The 23,499-nt window shown below is 40.9% G+C and overlaps 1 protein-coding gene across 11 annotated transcripts in view; it reads left to right on the forward strand.

Annotated features, from left to right (window-relative positions):
• ZNF644 (zinc finger protein 644) overlaps positions 1 to 23,499 on the forward strand; it is an 87,866-nt gene that overhangs the window by 24,642 nt on the left and 39,725 nt on the right. For 4 of the 11 annotated variants that reach the window (XM_054164934.1, XM_054164941.1, XM_054164940.1 and 1 more), the window contains exon 1: positions 10,914 to 11,069. The exons of 1 other annotated variant lie outside the window; for it this stretch is intronic. Coding sequence is in view for 2 of the 10 variants with exons in the window: in XM_054164933.1 (XP_054020908.1) it covers positions 10,707 to 10,759 (53 nt within the window). In the remaining 8 variants the exon portion in view is untranslated. Of the gene's footprint in view, positions 1 to 10,696; positions 10,760 to 10,913; positions 11,070 to 11,902; positions 11,922 to 12,323; positions 12,340 to 23,499 lie in introns of those variants that run through there. 6 more of the 11 variants (XM_054164935.1, XM_054164933.1, XM_054164944.1 and 3 more) reach the window with 4 other exon arrangements.

Genomic DNA, 23,499 nt, shown 5'->3' on the forward strand with positions numbered 1-23,499 from the left:
CCAGCTCCCTCAGCCTCTCCTCATAGGGCTTATGCTCAAGGCCTCTCCCCAGCCTTGTTGCCCTTCTCTGGACACGTTCAAGTGTCTCGATGTCCTTCTTAAACTGAGGGGCCCAGAACTGGACACAGTACTCAAGGTGCGGCCTAACCAATGCAGAGTACAGGGGCACAATGACTTCCCTGCTCCTGCTGGCCACACTATTCCTAATGCAGGCCAGGATACCATTGGCCCTCTTGGCCACCTGGGCACACTGCTGGCTCATGTTTAGGTGGCTGTCAATCAGCACCCCCAGTTCTCTCTCTGTTTGGGAGCTCTCCAGCCACTCTGACCCCAGCCTGTAGCTCTGTATGGGGTTGCCGTGGCCAAAGTGCAGCACCCGGCACTTGGATTTGTTAAATGCCATCCCATTGGACTCTGCCCATCTGTCCAGTCGGTCGAGGTCCCTCTGCAGAGCCTTTCTACCCTCCAACTGACTAACATCTGCTCCTAACTTGGTGTCATCTACAAATTTGCTGATGACTGACTCAATCCCCTCATCCAGATCATTGATGAAGATATTAAAGAGGATGGGGCCCAGCACTGATCCCTGGGGGACACCACTGGTGACTAGCCGCCAGCTGGATATGGCACCATTCACCATCACTCTCTGGGCTCGGCCCTCCAGCCAGTTCCTAACCCAGCACAGAGTGTTGCTGTCCAAGCCACAAGCTGACATCTTAGACAGCAGTTTGCTGTGGGGGACGGTGTCAAAGGCCTTGCTGAAGTCCAGGTAGACCCATATCCACAGGCCTCCCCATGTCCACCAGACAGGTCACCTGATCATAGAAGGAGATCAGGTTGGAGAGGCAGGACCTGCCCCTCCTAAATCCATGTTGGCTGGACCCGAGCCCTTGGCCATCCTTCAGGTGCGCAGTTATTGCCTCCAGGATAATCTGTTCCATCACTTTCCCTGGCACTGATGTCAGGCTGACTGGCCTGTAGTTTCCGGGTTCCTCCATCCGACCCTTCTTGTGGATGGGGACCACATTGGCCAGTTTCCATTCATCTGGGACCTCTCCAGTGAGCCAGACTGGAGGAAAATGATGGAGAGCGGAGGTCCTACCACCTTTCTGCAGGGAGAAGTTCTAATTCCTGCCTGACTATTTTCAGGTGCTCCTGTGGTTACTAACCCATCAATAACCCTTGTGTCTGTTGCTGTGTGGGTCTTTATTGCCTGCCTCTGCTGAAATGGCAGACCAACAGACCTCTTTAGCACACCCTCCTCAGAACATTGGTATGCTGCCCCCAGGCTTTTCTCTATCAAGCCCAGGTTTGTGCCCTTTATCCTTCAAATCTAGTTTAAAGCTCTTTCAATGAGCCCTGCTAGTTCCTGAGCTAGGATCTTTTTCCACCTTTGTGACAGGTATATCCTGTCTGTTGCCTGGTGTCCTGTAAATTAACCCATGATTAAAGAACTCAATGTCCTGCAGGTGACACCAGGCTCAGAGCCAGCTATCGATCTGCTGGCTCTGTCTGCTGTTCCTCACAGTGCTTGCTGACTTGAACTGCCCGCTGCACTGTCCTGCTGCAGCACAGGAGTGCTGCATGCCTTGAGCTGCTGTTGTGCTTCCCTGGGCCAGGAATTTAAATTCTGTCAACTCTGTCAGGAAAAGAAAGAATTATCAAGGTATAATTATTTCTGTTTAAAGAATGATACAAACTAAAGAATGATATAAACTAGAACGCATTAACTATGAAAGTAATCATATACAATTCATGCTTTGTGAGTACCCACTGTCTTAAATCAATCCTAATAAGCACAGTTTTCCCCAGCATGTACCATTTTAACAGTCATTGTGAAAAGCAGTGCTTCCTAATGTACCACCACAAATGTAACGATACCCTCCTCTTACAGAACATGTAATTGATAAAATGTGACCAAAACATGGTTATTGCTTATTTGTAAATGGGATACTTCTTTTGAAAGTACTCTCCGTCTTACACTGATTGGGTTAAATGACTTGCTGATTAAGACATCTACATGAAATATTAAACCGCCATTATCTGGCTCCTGTTAGCATTCAAAATCAGGATTTGCTTTTGCACAGAGTAAGTAAAAATTGTTCTGCTGTTTTAAAGCAGAATATAAACATGGTAACTCAAAGCCACGGATATACTTGAACAACAATTCACATAACTTCTTAAAAAGGAATTTTAATATACTTAGGATGGAATTAGAGAAACACATCTGATACACTAGTAGATTTGAGTGCTTCCTTAGAGTATTCAGATGCAGTTTCTTTCGCTGAAATTCCCAAACTGAAACTACTCTAGTGACTGTTTCTGCTTTTACCATACCCCATTTTTACTCTATGAATTATCTGCATGGCCTAACTGGAAACACATTCCAGTCTTACATGAGTCCATTTCCACACACTGACCTATGAACACATTGCTGTAAACCACCAAAGGCAAGGGCTGTGAAACTGGGACAAATTGTAAAAGTGAACATAACCATTCTTCTAAGTTTCTTCTTTCTTTTGTCTGAGAAACCTCTACTCGCATGCATTCCATGATACTGAAATAAGTATTTTACAGTTCTTTTAAATATTTAGATTTCTATTACTAGGAAAATTAGTGCCACAATTTTCTTCCTTTCAGCCTGGTTGAAAGCTCATTAAAGTCTTTGCAACTGTTTCACTGAGCTTATAATGAGACATTCTATGTTCCTATGAGCTTCACACTAAAAGCAGCAGAGTTGTAACACAGGCTCTGCCTGCAAATCCCAAACCTAAGACAGTCTTTCATGAATGGGATGATGGCGAATGAACTGCTATTCAAAATAATTCATCTGAGAGTTTAAGCAGGATGAACAAGAAAGAAGCAGAAGTTTTAATATAGCTTTGATCATTGCATTGAAGGTATCTTTTGGCAGATGAGTTGGTAATGAATGTGGCCAAGCTGAAAATGCTTCTTCTCTGTTGGCATATAACTAACATTGTAATAACTGGAGGTTGTAACTTCTTCTTTAAATTTTTGTGAAGGTGCTGTGCCCTGTACAGATTCTGTACAGTCACATAATCTAACAAATAGTTTTCCAAAATTGCATGTTAACTCTAAGGCTGTGTAAAACTATGACAGTTTTGTTTCTCCCCTTCATTTCAGGATCCAATTACAACAATGTCTGTTTTCATGTCCTGAAGTTATATGCTTATCTATGCTGTACAATATACTCTAGACATTTTTGAGGGTTTTTAAAGCTTTATTTCTGATGTTAGAGAACTCAGCTATATTCATAATTAATTGTCTTGATCAAAACCAAACTCCTTACATTTAAGAAACAAACTGAAGGTATGGCATATCAATCAGACTTTCTGGTTCTGTGATCTTACCTAAACACAAAATAAGCTCCTCAGCACTTCCACATTAATAGTAATAAAGTGCTTATTTTCCTGTCTTTACTTTTAAAATATGATTATTATGTCTTCCCATCCACAAACCTGTGGTGCTTTACAAACAAGCAATAATAAAGATTTACGTAATTGTTTGTGTCAGGCATTAGAACAAGAGGGTGTATGACCATCTGGCTTAATGAAAGAAATCACAATGCTGACGTTAACAACTGCCTGCTAGGCAGAACAATAGGAAGTTGTGGGGAAAAGAAGGCAGTTTGAAATCCTGCCTGGTATGTAGTTACACTAATGCACTGGCAATGACATTGACTAGTGGGAGATACTGTTGATTTTTCAAGTGCTGCTAAAATGTATGGCACTTTCTTCTAAAGGCAAAAGGTTTTGGTGAAGATGTCTTCACTTTGGCCTTTGTCCTGACTTCTATCTAGCCAGATGAGTTTTAAATACAGAAATGGTGGGGGTTGGCTGCCAAAACCTTTTCCTTTTTGTAAGGGTGTTGAAATGGTGTTTGGATGAGGGAGGTGACTTTCCCATGCTGTGCTACCTGTGCCACTCACTGGAACAGAAGTCACAAATTTGGAGATGGAGTGTGCCTGGAAAGACTATTGCCACTAATTCCCCACGCTAACATTACTGAGGTCTTGAAAATATGCTGTAGATATGGGTGTGACCCTAATGTTAATCACAGAAGTAAGTTTAGGGAGAAGTGGAGTGTGACATAAGTAGAAGGAGACCAGAACATGGCACTCTACAGGTCTAGTGCAATTTCCTTCCCATTGGTAATGCCTTGTTGCATAGGATAATCACAGCAAAAGTATAGCATGTGATCGGGAGTGGTAGGAGCTGGGCTTTTTTATGCCCTGTCCTCTGCAGGGATATGTTAAGGTTAGCAGTGTGACACCTGGGACAGGGAGCTTGAAACTGCTATCGTTGTCTTCTCTCTGCATGTCATTTTTGGCACTCTAATGTAATCTGAATTACCAGGCTGGGTTAAGCAGAGCCATGCTAGTTTGTACCTGTTATATCTAGGTGTATATCTGTATATATAGGTATATGCATTCATCATCTGTTGAAGGCCAGTTTATCAACACAGCTTTCTTTCTCTTCCACTAAATTATAATTTATCAACAGACTCAGGAAGAGATTTGTTACAGTTTTTTTGCTCACAATGTATTTTCATATGTTAATACTTCCTGTGAATAATGTAAATGGCAACCCTCCAAGGCAACACATTGTTGCCTTTAAGAAGGTCAGTTCTATAATATATGGTGGCATTTTCCTACACTCACCTGCTTTCTTGTGGTCTTTGAATTCTGCCAGACTTGAGCTCAGTAACTCTGACATGAGAAGAGGGATGTCAGATCCTCCCGAAGGGAACAAAGATGTAGGCTTAGCTATCATCTTTTCAATGTGGGATGAATTATGATAACACAAGATAAAATAAAATAAGCATAAAGACCAAGGTTTATTAATTACTGTTGATAACTAATCCAGGATTTGTTCATTGATAATGTTTACCATGGTGGTACCTGAGGAGCAGCTAAGAATGGAGCCTCGTGTGCCAGGCAGAGTGCTGCCCCCACAGCTGGCTCCTCTCTGATCAGTGGCAGATGACAGAAACACTTCTTAGTGGTGAGACTGAAAACTGGAGACAACTGTGGGAGGCTGGATATGGAGCCGCTGCCCTCCTGGCAAAAACTATTTTGTAATTGTTAGTGCAGGCCGAGTGAGTGAAACAGGTCTGAGCAACAGACATGGTGTTTTTGTACTGGTGCCTATGGGCAGAAGCCTGGCAATGGGAAAACAGAGTGCCAGTTGTCTTTTATTATGTGATGTGGGAAATCTTACCCTAGCTGGGAGACTTAAAACACTTGCAAGAGTATAACAGTTCTAAAGGCAATGAACAGTGGCAAGCAGTAGTATTTTCCTGGGCAGAGTTTCTAAATATCCCTGAGTTTCCAGACTAAGCTTATCTTGCGATCACTGTTAAGAGAACCACAGGTTTAAATGACTAATGTCTTTATTTTTACCTGTACATTCATATTGTTCTCTTAACTTTTTACAGGCAATCCTAAAATTGATACTGGAAAAGATTACTAGAATGTCTTGAATTCTCACAGAGACTAAATATAGTAAATTTTTTGTTCTGTTTGAAAAATAGACATTTCTTTTTAATTAACATTGACAACTGTATTTCAAAAGAGTCTGTGAAACATGCAGGCAACAAAATATGAATCAGCAGCTCAAACAACAACACAAAGTAATTTTTCCTCTTTCCATTTTTACAATGTTGAAATAAATCAAACCGCTCCAATTCTTACAAAGTTTGAGTGGAAATGCTGGATTTTTTTCATATTGGTGAAATGAGTACTGTATCTATTTAAGAAAGGCCAAGACACCAGAAACTTCTGTGTAGGATGAAAATAAAATCTCTGTGGCAGGTTGAGCAATAGTACACAGATAGCTTTCACATCATGTTTCTAGGACCTTGTTTTTATAGTTTGGAGGGTCTAAGGGCAAAGACAAGGCAAACTATAGTTAAATGTAAGAAAATTTATTAAACCAACCATCTTATCTGAAAAATACTAGCATTATGTCTTGGATACTCAAAAACTGCTCAACTTTTTTTCATTTTATAGTATTGGATTTAATAAAAGATGCTACTTTTTCCTATAAAACCCAGGTTTGTCTGAAATTCAGATATCAAGGATCATTTACATTTTGAAAACGTCGTGGAAGACAAAATTTTCTACCAAAGGCTAGGGTATAAAAATGAGATCAAAGTAGTAAATGCAGGGTGAAAATGGATGGGATAAATGCAATAAATACCCATTACATGAGTGCACTACTATTTTGAAAATCATATAGGCTTAAATTGTTCTGCAACTCAAAATTATATAATTTAGACTTTATCTGTTGTTGGTTGCTATACACCGGATAAGCAGAATATTTTGCTCTTGAAAGAAATGTATCAACTGAACTGACATATTTTTTAAAATGATGCATATAGTGGATCTATTTCCATGATGAAGCTTTTTGCATAGAGTTAATGAAGTGCTTGGGGTCCTAGGGAATAAAAGGTGCTATATAAATGTAAGAAATTATCATTAGAAGGTTTTTCCCTCTAGGCATTTGGGATTTTGCTGCGCGTTTTACAAGGAGGCATTTGCAATCTTCTTTCATTCAAAACGCTTCAGCTTAGACCTGCTCTGACTCTCCCCCTGCAGCTTCAGCTACAGAGATGTTTATATGAAGAAACAGTTTATAAATTGGTTTCAGTTAATCATATTTTGCTGCTAACATGAAAGATCCTGCCTTGGTTTAAGCTTTTTATAACCATGTTGAAGACCAAGAGGAACTAGGTAGCAACCTTCTCTCAAGAGGATTTCAAATACTAGTTTAACCACTATTAGGCTGGTGTCTGTGCTGGTGGAGAGGTAATCTAGGACACAGCCAGAATTCCTGGAAACAAAAACCCAGCTATGCAGTATCTGGCTTAATTTTCAAGAATCATATCATATGGTCCTTTACTGACTGCACACATTCTTTCACTGATCTTAAAAGTGCCTTGTTGGAGGCTGGTCCTAAAATTTCTGTTTCATTCAATCCCAATTTTACATAATTTTGTGTGTATTTCTCAAGTTTTCTTTATCCAACATGCAACCTTTAAGATTGTCTAATAGTAGCAAAGCTGGTGGAATTAGAAATCAAAACAAGAGTTCTGACACCATCAGGCATAATCTTTTATTGCATTGCAGCTCTACGAATTTACACCAGATGTGGATTTTCATTTGGATCCACAGATTATGTGCATTTTTTAGAGAGCACAGTACAGATTAAAATTGTCTGCTAGAGGACAAAATATACATAAGTGTGATGACCTTAAAATCATTTGGCATGATAAAAAATATGGTATTATTTGAGAAGCATTAGAAGTAGTATTAATATTTACTTTTTCATGCTTTTATTGTTTGCATGGTAGCTTTAGGCTATACCTTGAAAAATTTTCACAGATCTGGAACAGAAGTGGTAGAATGTAAATAAATTACTATTTGATGTAAAAAGGAAAATAATGATAGCTCTAAACAATCCCACTGGGGAGATATCTACCATAAGAATTAGTTTGGTAAACTTTATCTCTTTTGGTTTCCTCGCTCTAAGTGACACTAACTTGCTTCTGCTTGACCTTGGCTGCATTATTTTGGCTAAGTTCTATTGTCTCTCTTCTCTTTCACTTGTCCCATTGTGTCCAGGAAGGTAAGGGAGGGGGACAGGGAGTGGAGAAGCTATTAGCTCCCCTGGTTTTTGGCCAGGGGGGTTATTGTGCTGTTTTATTAATTGTAAATACCTGTCAATATTGTAAATACTGTATATTTTGTACATATTCATTGCATTTCATTGTAGATTGTAGTTTTGCTTGTAAATACAGCTTCATTTGCTTCCAACTGGGCTGGGCTGGCAAGTTTAATGTTGTGGGGAATTTTCAACCCACCACACTATGTATTTTGGTTAACACGGAGCACATATGATCAAGACTCATACAAGTTTGTGCATTGCATGGGATGATAATGCTTCTTGTGTTTAAGAGCAGTGGAAAACTGTAGATGATCTAAAATATCAGAACTTGATTTTATAAATGTATCTTTTCAGAAAACAAGCTTAATTCTCGAATAATATTAGCACTCATTAGGGGACTGTGTGCTTTAGGGTACTGTTAATGAAATTCATAGCCTTCTTCCTGTGGGCTATCAGTTTGAACTCAGTCTAACTCAGTGGAGATTAAAAATTGGCCTATTTAAGGTCTTTTAGTTATTTCTAATGAGATGAGTTTGGTGGGTCTCCATCCCAAAACATAAACCATTCACACTGCCTTTTGGTAACTGGCAAGCTCCAGAGAGACCCAAAATTGTAATGCATTCTGGGGAACATTAATCTCTGGTGCCAGGAAAAAGAGTAAGAAAAGCAAAAGCCTGATTCACAGTAGTTACATGAGCACTAACAAGCATATTGTTTGTAACTGTGGAGTTTATAGGGCTATAGAAAGTTTATAGATTAGCAAATTATCTGAGCATATGTTACCACACAGCTATACAGAATGTAATGTGACAAAGATTCCCAAAGGTGGGATATGTACACCTGCGCATTAGATCACACCAACATATTAAATGCTGCAAACAATGATTGCTTAGTCTGCCTCCATTATTTCACAGCAAATGCTTCTCATCTACTAACAGGTATTTAACATAGTCTTAAAAAATATTAATGACATTTCCAGAACCCTCTAGAGAACATATGCCAGTTTTGTATGCCCATATCATAGTAAAACTTTTCCTAGTGTCTAACCTAAATTTCTTTGGGTGAAGTTTTAAACCGTTAAATTTTATTGTCTGCAATAGATTTAGTGAACAATATATTTTTCTCCCTCTAGTCTTTTCTTCTCTAGACGAAAAAATTCTAAGAATTCTGATTTTCAGTTCGGCTTGTCTTTCAAAAATTATTTCTTTCATGCACACTTCTTCATATTCCCTCTATTGGACTTCTTTGAAAGGAAATTTTCTTGAAATGCATAGCCCAAATCTGAATATAGTATTACAGCTGAGGCTTTACAGCATTGAATATGGTAATTTCTTCATATGTCCTAGATATGACAGTTCTGTTAACACATCTCTCAGTACTACAGCTTTTTTTCACAGAGGTGTGACAGTGTTGATGCATGTTCAGTTTGTGATCTACTGTGATCATCAACCCATTTTCTGAAGACCTGGTGTTTGTCTGTTCCCACTACTGCAATTGTGCAATTGTTAATTTTCCTGCTTAACGCTTAAGCTGGCAATTGTATTTATGCAATTGCATCCTATTTCTGCAACCAATTTGTCAAGAGTGTTTTGAATTCTTTTCTTGCCCTGCAACATGCTTCCAGCTCTGCTAGTTTGGCATTGTTGGCAAGTTCAATCAATGTAAACTGTACTGTCATTCACATAATTAGACTTGGTACCAAACACAGGACATACCCACTTCCCAGAAACTGTATTCACTATATCCTGCTGTTTATCACAGTGAAGCACTGCTGATGTGCTTTTGCTCCACTGCAATTTCATTATGATGTCTTTTCCTTGCTTAATTAAGAGTTCTCTGACATGGTGTCAAAAACCTCACTTAAGGCATACAGATTTGCCACTGCTCCTATTATACTGTCACAGCATGGGAGGAGTTTGGCTTCATAGGACTATCTTGACAAATCTCTGTTGGCTATAACTTACCACTTCATTAGTTACCATATACTTAAAGACGTAGTTATTTGCATCAATACTTTTCTGGGAATAGATGCTGGAATGACTAACAGTCCTTGGCACTACCTATTCCTCCCTTTTGAATTGTATGTGCTGTGTTTTCCCTTTTCCTCTCTCCTGAAATCTTAGCTGTCTTAGCGAGCTCTCGGGGACATTTGCTCACCCCTCTTAACGTTGCCTTAATCACATTCTCACTCTAAGGTGACATTCTCCAGGCATAGCAATTCGAAGTGGGGGGGGCGGGGAGGGGGCAGGAGAGGTAGTTTATTAAAGCAGTCTCAACTTTATGCATTTACTGTTTTCCCCTGAATCCCTGCCCCTTGAAATCGCGATTTGCCATGAGAAGCATTAATCTGAAGAAAAAATGGTACTGAACAAATAGTTCTTTCTCGGTGTCACCTTCCTTCCCTTCCCCGTCCCCACTCAGGTGGACTGACAATCCCCGGGACGTCTCCTCTCTCCTCCGGGCTCGTCTCTGCTCTCAGGTTTCCTGCCCTCGCATCGTTCCTCAGCCGCGGCTTGTCGCAGAAGCCTGCTTTTCTCACTGGCATGGTAAGCGCCTTTGTACAGCTCCTGCAGCACTTGACCTAGTTTCCCACTTTCTGTGGAAAGGCACCGCCAGCCAACCGACACTCCGCGTTTCCGCTCCCGAGCGCACTGAGCGCCTTGGCGCAGGTGAGAGGCGGCCGTACCGGACGGGCAGCAACCGCGCTGGCAGTCCGCCTTCTCAAACAAGGTCTTTCATAAAATGGTCCTCCCGTCTGCAGGGGGCATTTCCTTCTTGCTGTCAGGCCTGCAGGGAGCGACTCGTTGGAGCCAGTCTACACAACTGAGACTGCCAACCACAGCCGCGCGTGGCCGGACGGGCCGCGCACGTACCAGCGGCGGGAGGGGACCGCGCAGCGCTGGCGCGGAAAGGCCACACGCATGCGTGCTCCACCCCCCGGGACGCCTGCGCGTGTGGGGCGTTGTGTGTGTGCGCGAGAAAGCAGTGGCAGAGTCGGTCGTTTTGCGCGATGACGTCATGGTGCCGCACGCAGGACGTAACCCCGCCGTGACGCAGGCCCCGGCGAGCCCGTGAGTTTCCCGTTATGCTTTTTTTTTTTTTTTTTTTTTTTTTTAAATGCCTTCCCCCCGCGTCCCCCGCCGGCAGCCGGGAGGGGAGGGGAGGGAAGGGAAGGGAAGGGGGTGCGCGCGCGCGCGCTGCTCCGCGTGGCGCCGGGTGGGGGCGGCGCGGGCTGAGGCGGGCGCGGCGACCCGCGCCGGCCGCCCTAGCGGCGGTTGTCGGGGAAGGTGGCTCTGCCTCTATCCTGCCGCATCGGGGAACATGGCGGTCGCCTCCGACCTGGTGCGGCATCGCGACTCGGCCGCAGCCGCCCGCGCCGCGGTAAGTGGCCGGGCCGAGACGGCGGCGGCGGTGGTGGTGGCACGGCGGAGAGAGGGCGGGTGAGGCGCTCTGTTTGTCGGCCCTTCTTGTCGCCTCTCTCCGTCCCTGCCGTCACCCCTTACCCCCGCCCCGAACCGGCGAGCGGCCTTCCCGGTGCCCCGGCCGGGCCGGACACAAAGGGCTGTGCTGAGGAGGGTTTTGTTCGGTCACATGAAGCGGCGCAGCCAGTGAGCGCGGAGCTGGGAGTGGGGAGCGGGGCCGCCGCCATTGCCAGGCGCGGAGAAGCCGGGCAGCCCGGTGCCGCCACGGCAGGGCCTAGGGCGCGGAGAGAGCCGCCCGGGGCTGGGTCGCCAGCAACTCAGGGCCGTGGGGAGCCAGGTAATGCCCCGCGCCGCGGCAGGCAGGGGTGGCCAAGGCAGGAAGATGCCGGCAGCCGGGAGTGGCCAGGGTCACCCTTGGGGACTCCGGCAGTCGTCGGTCCCCTCCTGGGTCCTGCTGGGCCGACCTGCGTTCTACTTTTTGCCGTTTTGCTGCCGCTTGCCTCCCTAGAGCAGGACGCGATACTTGCTGTCCGCACAAACTCATGATCAGCGCGGGCAAGGCTGCCTGCTGATGTCCCGGGGCAGGGGTAACGTGCAGTTCTCTTCCTCCCCTTCATTCCATTCCTTCTTGGTGTGAAGCAGGGCGGCTCCGAAATGCACGGTGTTGTTGCAAAAGACCCGGCAAGTTACTGACGCGCCATGGGGGCGGCAGATGTGCCCTGTGTACAGCATACAGTGCTGCTGTATGCAGTGCGCGGGATTCCTGGAGATGAGGTGGTTTACAACAGCGAAGGAAAAGTTAACAGTTCAGGTAACGAAGTCCTGTGTTTGGACTACCATCTGCCTTCAGGGTCTGGTGGTATTTCTGACAAAGTTTGGGTTACATCAGGTTGCAGTGATGAGAGTTGTCATGACCAACGTAATTTACCTGAAATCCAGAAAGTTGTTTTTTCTTGTGGCATATAGTAACCTTTAGTCTATTGGAAATACGTTGGGGTAGCATGGGCTGTAAACTGACAAGTTACGGTGATAACGAAAAACAAGCGTGGTATATCAAAATGAGTTTCCATCAGCGTTGTACAACTCTGTCCCTTTAAGCAAAATCTCATTCGCAGCGATATTCTAATTTCTGCCTCCCCCTTTCTAGCACATAATTTAATTATGAAAATTGTGTCGTGGAACTTAGCTTTCAGACACATATGGGGAATGAATGCACACCAGATTTTAGAGTAAGAAGCCATTTCATGTGTGGATTAATGAATTAACACATGAACAAACGCTCTTAAAAGGCTGATAAGCATCTTTAAGCATCCACATTTACTGAGAAGTTTGGCCGGTTTTTTTAAAAACAAGTTGCAAAGTAATTTTTAATTTGAGTTATAAAGCAAATTTATAGAAAAGATTCTTTACAGTTAGAAGTGAAGTGCTTCAGAGTTTTGGTAACTTCATTTGATCCTTCTGCACAGAATCATTCACTACCTGACTTGTGCAAGACAGGTGATTTGAGGGCAGAATAAATGGGCTGATTAGACAATGCAAAATAGATCTCAAGAAGCTTTTAGTGGGTCGTGTAGATTCACAGAAAATGCAACAATTTTCTTATTGCAGAAGGCTTTAAGTAGAGTGCATGGAGGAGCAGTGATGTGCTATTACCCTTACCAAAAACTGATGTTGCAAACCTGATGTAACTGTAGAGGGATGTGCGAGATACACAAGAATTGCAATAGAAATTTCTTATGTCTAGCATTCTTTGAAACTGATTTTTTTTCAATAAAAAAGTTAGCCATATAACAGCAGTTTTGTAGGGTGAAGGGGGGGAAAGTTGTTAAAGTCACCAAAGAAACTTGTCTTTTTATAGGTAAGTTTTTTACTTTTGCTTAATTCTTTATGGTATTTTTTTAATTTTAAAAAACATTGGCAAATAGTGTTACAAAGTCAGAGCAAAGGTGCATTACTCTCGGTTTTTATAACATTTCATGGTCTAACATCTAGTTTGCATTAAGTAGCACTACAAGGAATATATTTAGGAAAGTGTGTATGAAAGCTAAATGATAATGCTAATGTCTTGAAATCTCAACAGGTAACCTGGCTACTAGGAGAAAAAGGCACTGATTACATAGAGCATCCTTGAGAGGTGATTTAGTACAGCAGCAGTTGATTGAAATAGGAGCATCAGCAATCGAATAAACAGGATGTTAAACAATAGTGGGCAATGCCTTCCACTTTAACAGGGTGGGTTGAATTTCAATATGGACACTGAATGCAGGGGTTGTCAATGGACTATTTTGTGTAATAGTTTGGCCTTATACTTACAAGTATTAGCAAAACCTACCTGCATATATACCTTCTTTTTGATTGAGGATTTTGTAAGTCACTTGGGAAAAAATGGGACCAAAAAGGTAATAAGATTCTCTATAGTAATAAAACACACACACACATGCTCATGCACAGTTATTAATTTTAAGCACTGTCTGGTTTCTTACCAGCTTGCAAAACATCTGAGAAATTAAAACTGGAAGAAATACAGAGTGGTGATGTCACTTGCTGTGCAGTTTTCACTTGAAGTTGGTTTGAATTAAAGCTCTTTGAACAGTTGTTGGTTTTCAGCATTTGTTTGGGTAGTCAGTAACTCACTTTCCTGGTGTTCTTATATTTTTTAAAAAATATTTGTCTTCAGTAGTCAAATGATGCAAGTGTTAGAAGACTGCTTTAAAATACTTGGTTTACTATTTCTATTTTTTTAAATATCAAACGCACTGTTAATGTTACAGTTATTTTAAACCAAATTGAATTCATACAGTCTGTGTTCTGGATTGTGACTATACTGTATTATGCATTCAGAGATTGGGAAGAAAATCATTTAATAAAATGGGGTTATACCCAAACAGTGTTGCACTCGCTTAAATTGACTTTGAGACTGATTTAAGTTGATACAGCCTATAAAGCCCAATTCCTTCATATGAAAGTAGTGTCTACCCAACTTCAGTGGAAAGATACACCTGGTGAAATTAAAAAAGTTTGGCTTTGCTAAAAATATGTTTGTTTAGCACTTCTTGAGCACTCCAAATTTACACTGGTTTAGGCTGAATTTTTATAATCCTTTGCACGCTTAGTATTAGCTTGCCCGAGGAAATTGTGAATGTTGATTATTCGGGTTGATACACATAAAGGTATTACTGGGTTGTCTTGAGTTAAAGGATTTTTTGTAGTTTGTAGTACCATGAAAAATGTCCTTTACATGTTTAGTTTTGTGTTAGTTTCTTGTTTGTTGGTTTTGTTTTAATAAATAGCACATACACTCTTTATGCCTCTGTACAGTTGTCTCTTAAGTCAAAACTTGTGTCAGTTAATAGGAAACATTCACACGAGCAGTGATGATAGACAAGTCATGCCCATGGTCACAGAACTGTAGACGACCTTGTCTTGGGTAGGCAAGAATGTGAAACGGTCACTCTTGACTTCCCTGGTTGCCTAAAAGCAGAAACAAATACAGTGTGTTTCTACATAACACTAATAATGTGAAGTATAATTTGATGCTCAGATCAGCCATTTGTCAAGAAAGATGATATAATGAGTCTGCATAGACTTCTAATGTGTATTTTCTCAAGAAAAAGAAAGCACAATAGTCATGGGATCAGTCATGTTACCTTGTACACAGTGCAGTGTCATGTAAGGAGTGTTTCGTCTTAGTACAAAGTTTACCCTGAATTCTATGGTATTTACTCATAAGTGGTATTGGCTTGGTGAAGGAGAGCAAGCTTTTTCAGATATAAAAGTAAGGAAATAATCCAAATAAAAATGAGTATCCAATAATTTTGCATTTCTGTCACCTTTCAACTGTAGGCAGCAGCTGTTCTGTTGATGAACTGTTGCAGCAATGCCCGTATGTTGCCAGTGAGGTTAAAGGCAGGGAAGACAGTGGCTTAACAGTGTATATGTATGTTTTCATTACACTAAATATTAACTGACAATATTTCTGAGCTAAGTGGATTATATTGATACCCTTGGTATGGGACTTGCCAGTTTCAGATGTGACAAAATCCAGCTACCTGAAATGATGAATCTCTAGTTGACAATTATTGATTGATACTGAGTGCTCAATCTTACATACAATCAACTAGTTGAAGGATAGTGGGATATTTAGTAATTCAATATTCCTTGAAACTTAATCCAGGGGATGTGAAATTCCCGCACAAATCAAAATAAAGGTGGAATTGCTGGGCTTTGAAATACTTGAGGCCTGTTGTTAATATGTGGTAACTATTTTCAGTATGCTTAACATTGCAAGTTAGATGTTTACCATACTTACAAGAGCTTCTAAGTTTTGGAGACTGTTTGGAGCACAGCCTTACTCTTTTCCAAGTGAAAATAAAAAAGGTAGAAGTTGTGGCCTGAGATATCTACACTCAGATATTTTAATGTAATTTTTTTATAAAGTGATACTGAGCGATTTGTATTACTGCATTATTTTTCTTCCCTTAAATGGGTAGTTGACACTGTTACAGTCTTCACAAAGCGGCTAGAGCTGGGGAAAGGATGCATCTTGGGAAACTGGATGGAAGGAATTACCAGTGCAATATTGGTTTGTCCAATTGTAGCTGAAGACAAGGATTGAGATAATTTTTGTAACTTGTTTTTCTGGAGCAGCTGTTACGCTCTTGTAAAAGTACTTCCCCTAACAAAGTGATAGAACACAAGCAAAACAAGGGGCAAAGTATATGTCTTGTATAATTCACCTTTATTTACAGGCTTTTACCCAACATGTCCTATTTTAGTTTCAGTAAAACACATGAGAAGTTTCTTAACAAGTCTAATTATTGCAATGTTGAAACTAGTAGTGAATTCCTCCTGCCTGTGTTTTCACAGTATAGCAGTTTAGGGCATTTGATAGCATGACTTGTGCTTTATCCCTTGTGCTTTCCTAGTGTGGCTCCTTAATTGACAGAGAGATGGGTTTTCCACCCAAGATTTCTTTCCAGTAAAGGCATACAACAGGCAGTCAGGGGATTGTTTTTGGAAAACTGTTACTTACGTATGCTAAAGCATGGCAGCTCTGAAGCTGCTTCATACTGCTGCTGGTAGGATATGGTGGGTATCTGTTTCTTGTCTGACTGCAGTCAGTGGGGTGATAAGTGGTGGTGGTTGGGTTTTTGGGTTTTTGTGTTGGGTTTTGTTGGTTGTTGTTGAGTTTTTTGGGTTTTGGTGTTTTGTTTTTTTTTTAGTTAGGTTTTTTGGTGTTTGTTTTCCTGCTTTTCACAAAGTATTCTTTTTGCCTTTTTAAAATTTTTATTATGTCAGTTTTTGTCTTCATGAGTGGCTGTTGTTAGAATATTCTTGAGACTACTTTTTGAAAAAGCCCTTAATGCTTGTGGCTGATATCTTTCTTCATCTTCAAATGTAGGCCACAGAATTTCAGAAACTAGTACTAATTTTCCATATTTATCTTTTCCAGTCAGAAAACATAAAATCTTTACAGAATGGATATCCTAAAGTTAGGATCGCAGCAAATAGTGGTTGTAGCTTATTAAAGTGTTTATTGTATTTATGATAATTTTTTGGCAGAGAAACTATATTCTTACAGACGTTCTTAGGGGGCTTCACCAGATTCTGTGTTCCCTGTGATAACTAGGGAGAGAGATGGGGAGTGTTTCTGAAAGGTGTTTTTTTTCATAGTTACTGTAAGTTGGCTTGGTATTAGAAATTATAATTTCAACAGAAGACAGCCTTTTTCTTAAAAGTTCCAAATGCTTTGTTTCTTCACAGAGTAAAATCCCATAGTTTTTTTTCTATTCTTGAGCAACACTTAAAAAGAGAGAACCTGTGGCATAATATGAAAATAACTGCATTGTATACAAATTAAAACAACTGTTATACCTCTGAAGTTACTTAAAAAGAATTTTTAATCTTCTGGAAAGTGGAGAACAAATTACCAGTTAGTGCTTCCTACCAAGGTAGTTAACAAAACAAAAACCAAAACCAACCAAATGAAAAAAAAGTTGTGTCTGTTTCCTTCTGGGGAAAAAGGAGGAAGAAAGGTTGGGGGAGCATGTGATGGTGAATTAACCTAGATAAGTTGTGATGAAAAAGTTCAGAGGCTTTGGAACAATCATGGAATGGGAGGGAGTAGAGCTTGCATGTTCAGTATGCAAACTGAACTGAAATATTGATGAAACTGAGCTGGAAAGGTTGTTTGTGTGGTACATAAGCCAAGAAGACTGTAGATACTATCTGTTGTATATTCTTTCTACATCTTTGCTTTGGAGAAACCTCTGAAGGTTTGTTTTGTCTGACTTAGTTTTTTTTGTAAGTGCTTTGCAATAGCGGTTGTCTTTTTCTGTGTCCTTATAAAGCCTTGGAATGTATTGGATGGTAGTGACACACACTGTGATGAGAAGTGGTAGACTTGCTGATGAGCTGATTTTAGCACGGATTCTCACAGATCTTTCCTTTTGTGTTTTGAAGGTAGGTGCATCACTAGTATACAATGTCATGTTCCTGTAAATGACAAGCTCGTTGTTCTCAGACTTTCTAGGTGGATGGTCTTGCTGGCTAAGTTCACTGTGATTCTCACTTCTGTAGACATGACTGAAAGTGCTGGTGAATGAGAGGTCTAATTTCTTTGTGTGAGAGGCTTGCAGAGGAAGAGCAACTGCTTGTCCAGAAAAAAAATGTTCCCCACAGCTACCTCTCTATTGTGATTGTAAGACTGCTGTTGGTGCAGTTTTACCAGCAGTAATGTGCATTAACAGGCATAACATTTCTGCACAAGGGAGAGAACCAAAAATAGAAATGAGAGAAACCATTCAGGTTTCTCAATGACTAAAGTGCCACAATATTTCTAAAAATACTGTACAGGTACTCTGGTAATGCGTTTTTAGAAATGTCTTTTAGACACTGAAAACAACTTGGGAATTTGCCTTCCATTTTTAAGTCCAGTGAAGTTTTAGGAGCAGCAAGCAGAGATGATGATTTGCAGGAGGTAGTCTAGCAAGTATTTGTGTCAAAAACAAAAAAGAAAAATCCAATATCATAATGGGAAGAGTTTTATTTTTTGTAGTCATTGCAGGAGTTTGTGTGAGTGCAGTTTATGTGTTCATTTGTCTATCTATCCAGATGCTTATTTATATAGAAACAAGTAACAAAAACAATCTATTGTTTTCCAATGTAAGTCTTGTCTTATAAAACAAGATTAAAAGTTCTAAATTAAGGCTGTGTTTAGGGTAATGTATTGACCTGTAGAGTAATACATTGACATATAGTAAAATTGTGAAGACATCCAAGTTCTGTAATCTTTTCAGAAGTCCAACAATGTCCATTGGGGAATCGGAGAGAAGGGTTTATACTTTTGTATAGTAAGTACTCCAGTATCCCAGCACAATATTTCTTCATATCATTCAGAGCATTAATGGTGAGTTGGGTTTTTTGTCTGTTACGCCATTTAGAGAAAAATGCGTTCGTTTGGCTTCTGCTGGGTGATCATTTTGATGTGTAGAATGTTGGATGCTGTTTTAAATTAAGTTCTATTTCATGCATTTCAAATAACTTGACTTTAGATCTGTCTAATTAGCTCATCCTGAAGCATGCTGATACATATTATTTTCAAATGATGTAACTATAAAGGAGGGAATATTAGTTAGTGGTCCCATGTATTGTGGTTTCCATCTGCTCAAAGTCATCTTCTAAACGCACAATACTAATTCTAGGTCCCCAGGTAATTTTTTTCAAACTGATCTCTCTGTGAATTCAATTTCATTCTGAAAAACAGGTTTATCTTAACTGGAATGCCATTTTCAGCAGTAGATAGTGCACTTTTTTAAATATTCTTAAGCTTGTCCTTTTTCTTCATGTTTTCTGTCACTGTGGATTCTTTAGCATTTCTTCTTGACCTTAAAGGAGATGTTGTTATTCATAAATAAACCCCAAAACTGTATGCTAATCAACATCATCTTTGAAAGAATTTTAAAAAAAAAGTTAGTGTTACCTTTTGTTACCAGTACTTTTCACAACCCTATTAAGTAAAAACAAACAAACAAAACCCCCAAAAACCAACCACCAAACAAACAAAACCAAGACAGACACACAAACCAAAAAAGCCAAAACAAACCCAAGGCAAACACCCCCCAAACCCTACCTTGCTGCTGCTTCAGCCTTGCCTTCAGTACAGATGTTTTAGATGAGTGCCAATATTTCATAAAAAGGTAGAAGACACAAATACCACATTCATTTTCTCTAAATACTGAAAATTCCCATCAGTTTTGTGATAAATACAGTCAAAGAGTTGCTTTGGTTACAGTATTCTGAATTTTGGAGAAGTTGGTTTGTTCTGTGCTGTGACTTGCTTTTGTTTTCTATTTATTTCTCAAATTTTCTCTAGCTTTGTGAATCAGAGCATAAACCCAGATTATTGCTCAAATTACATTTTTAGAAATACATTAGGTATTTCTGTACTTTTAACAGAGTTCTGGAGAGTAGTTCATGGCTCTTGTTCTCTCTAAAGCTGCTTGAAGTTGATTAAGTATGAATAGAGTAGGTTCTGAACATTTTTATCAGAATTACTCTAATTATGCTCCTATATGTTGTCCGTAAACTTAAGGAAAAACTCTTCTTTCTCTTTTAATCAATTTAAACCAGAAGATCTCACATTCATAGATACTCATAAACGCATACAGCATTTAGTGTTGGTTATAGTTTCTTCAGTGTTTCAGTCAAAAATAAACATGAAATATTGGAGCTAGCCTTGAAGATCTAACTTAGAAAATTTCCGGTAATGAGCTCAAGGTAGTATTAGTAGCTCTGGGGTCCATCAGCAAGCAGTTAACACTGTGGGGCTAAAAATAGGTACAGGACCTTTAGTGATGTGGGTGATTTTGAGACATATTAGTCAATATGTGAATTTATGAAGCCTTTACAGGAGGTATTCTAGTAGTCTCTTTTAACTGTGGATATTCAAGACAAAGCGTATCTTAAGTGCTCACTTTCATTTGCTTTAAGAAACTTTGTTGTTAGTGCAAATAACATGAGCTGTTTACTTGCTAGAAGAAAGTAGTTCTGTTTCAGGGACGTGTTTTAAGGTGCAAGCGAGGCCTGGGAAACATACAGATTTCTTTGCCCCTGTTAAAAGCTTGTGGTTTGTATCTGTATTCTGAAACAGAGTCATGTGAATGGCTTGTGCTAACTGCCTCTCTTGGTCTTGTACAACCTAGAGACAGTTTTCTTGCACTGTCCCTGTAGCCCAATGTAAAGCACGTGGAACACACCTAGAGTATGTGTCTTGCCTTTCTGGTTCTTGGGTTACTTTTGGAAGTTTGGTTGGAAAATCTGTTTTGATCAGGCAAATTGGCAAATCAAATGGTGAATTTATTTTTTTTTTAATGATTTTTTTTATTGGGGGGGGGATAGTGGGGGGAGGGGCAGGTTGGTTGGGTTTTTTGGTGGTGGCTTGGTGTTGGGTTTTGGGGTTGGTTTGTGTTGTTTTTCTTTTTAGTCCTAACCAGAGTAGGTGCCTTAAGGACAGCCAGTGGAATGCACAGGTAAAATTACCACCCTGGCATGCTTTTTTGCCATTCGTCTTCTGAAAACCTTACAACTTTTTCAGGAGCATACCAACGGGATGCTTTCCTGAGCAAGAATATTCACTGCTGTAATTCATCATCAGATAGAAACATCAGCACTTTCATCACTTGACCAGTATTTCATATGAGTAGCAATGTATGCCATATGACCAAAATGATGGCAATGAAGTGGCCATGCAGTGTAATGGATTTTCATTTTTGTGCTGTGGCAGGTATATTGTGACTCTTAAATATATCTATTAGACCCTGTATGCCCTGCCTCAGTTTGGTTGTGCATCGTTGTAGCTAGCTAGTGGAAACTAGGCCAGAAGATACGTATTTGTAGCTGTGACAAAGCAGTAAAAACTTGTATACTTAGAATTGTGTATGTAAATGAACAGAGGTATGTCTTTGCATGGCATGCTGTGTGCTTACAGCTGAAAACCTAAATACTACTAAAAAGATACAAGTTGGAAGGACTGAATTTGTCTATTGGCTGTCATGTGTTTGGAATAAATAAGTCAAACAGTTAAAGAACGAAAGTTTTTGCCTGATTGATGGCTAAGCAAAAGGAAATGAACCGTGGAACAAAGTTCACAAGCATTGAAAGGGTTCATGTTTGAAGAGAGAAGCCCTAACCTTGAAGCGAAATCTGCCTAGGACTATTACATCATCTTGCAATCTGACATGGAGAATCTGTACAAGTAAATAGTGTGGAACACAGGTTGCATAACTTGAGTAGATCTTGAAAATGTGTGCTTGATGGCAAAATGCTTTTCATATAACAGTTTTTAAGCAGAGGCTTTGTAACTTTACAAAACACTTGGAAATTTTAATCTAGTAAACAGTCCTGTGTAGTGATTGTGCTAGTAGTAAAACTACTGTACACAATCTGAACACAGGGACCATAAATAGGAGCTTGCTAATGAGACATGGATGTTGTATGTATTTACAACAAAAGCAGGACTAGGAAGAAACTTCATCCTGTATTGTATGCAGGGAAAAACACAGTGACTAAGAGTGAGAAAAAAGTTGAGATATTTAATGCCTTCTTTGCTTCAGTCTTTAATAGCAGGACCAGTGTTTTGCTGAGTAGCCAGACAGGGATGAGAAACAGAAGAGCGGCTCCATCATCGAAGAGGAAATGTTGAGTGACCTGCTGAACCACCTGGGCATAAGCCTATGAGGCTAGATAGGTTACACCCAAGAGTGCTGAAGGTGTTGGTAGATGTGCTTCCCAAGCCACTCTTTATGACTTATCAGCAGTCATGGCTAGCAGGGGAGGTCCCAGCAAACTGGAAATTAGCAAAAATGATGCCCATCTACAAGAAGGGCTGGAAGGAGGATCTGGATAACTACAGACAGACCCATCAGTGACCTTGGTGACAGGGGAAGATCATGGGAAAAAATACATTTGAGTGCCACTTACAGGACAGTCAGGCAATATAGGCCCAGTCAGCATGGGTTCACAAAGGGCAAGTCCTACATGGCAAATTTCATCTGCTTCTATGACAAGATAACCCACTTGGTGGATGAGGGAAATCCTGTGTATGTTGTTTACCTGGACTTAGTAAAGCTTTTGATACTCAGTACCAGAACAAGAGGACAGAGTCTCAGGCTGCACCAGGGGAGGTTTAGGTTGGATGTTAGGAAGAAGTTCTATACAGAGAGAGCAATTGCCTGTTGGAATGGGCTGCCGGGGGAGGTGGTGGAATTGCCATCATTGAAGGTGTTCAGGAGGAGACTTGATGGGGTGCTTGGTGCCATGGTTTAGTTGTTTAGGTGGGTTGGATTGGTTGATGGGTTGGACGCGATGATCTTGAAGGTCTCTTCCAACCTGGTTTATTCTATGTATTCTATGTACTCTTCCCCATAGCCTCCTCATGGGAAAACTGACTTCCCTAGGCCTGGATGGGTGTACACTCTGCTGGATCAAACACTGCCTGGATGGCCAGGCCCAGAGAATGGTGGTGAATGGAATTAAATCCAGTTGGCAGCTGGTCACAGGTGGTACTCCCCAGGGTTCAGAGCTGAGGCCGCTCCTGTTTGATATCTTTACTAATTACCCCAATGAAGAGATTGAGAGCACACTCAGTAAGTTTGCAGGCACCAAGTTAGGTAGGAGTTTTGACCTGCTGCAGGGTAGGAAGGCTCTTCAGAGGGATCTGGACAGGCTGGATGGATGGGCTCAGGCTTCAACAAGGCCAAGCACTGAGTCCTGCACTTGGGTCACAACAACATCATGCAGTGCTACAGGGTTGGGACACAGTGGCTGGAAAGCTGCTCAGAAGAAAGGGACTTGGGGGTTTTGATTGGCATCTATCTGAACATAAGCCATGAGTGTTCTCAGATGGCCAAGAAGGACAACATGCATGAGGACTAGTATGACAAGCAGGAGCAGGGAAGAGATTGTTCCCCTATACTCGGCACTGGTGAGGCCATGCTTTGCGCAATGTGTTCAGTTTTGGAGCCCTCACTACAAGACAGACATTGAGATGCTGGAGCAGCTCCAGGGAAGCGTAATGAAGCTGGCAAAGAGTCTGGAGAAGAAATCTTAGGAGGATTGTCTGAGGGAGCTGGGCTTCTTTAGTTTGAAGAAAAGGAAGCTGAGGGTAGATCTTATCACTCTACAGTTAACCTGAAAGGAGGTTGTACAGAGGTGGGTGTCAGTCTTGGAAGTCACAACTGATAGGATGAGAGGAAATGGCATCAAGTTACGCCAGGGAAATTTAGGTTAGCCAGGAACAACTTCTATACCAGGGAAGTGGTTGAATTGCCATCCCTGCGTGTATTTAAAAGCTCTCTAGTTATGGTGCTCAAGGATATGGTGTAGTAGTG

Source organism: Dryobates pubescens, chromosome 11, assembly GCF_014839835.1.
Source record: "Dryobates pubescens isolate bDryPub1 chromosome 11, bDryPub1.pri, whole genome shotgun sequence".
NCBI lineage: Eukaryota > Metazoa > Chordata > Aves > Piciformes > Picidae > Dryobates > Dryobates pubescens.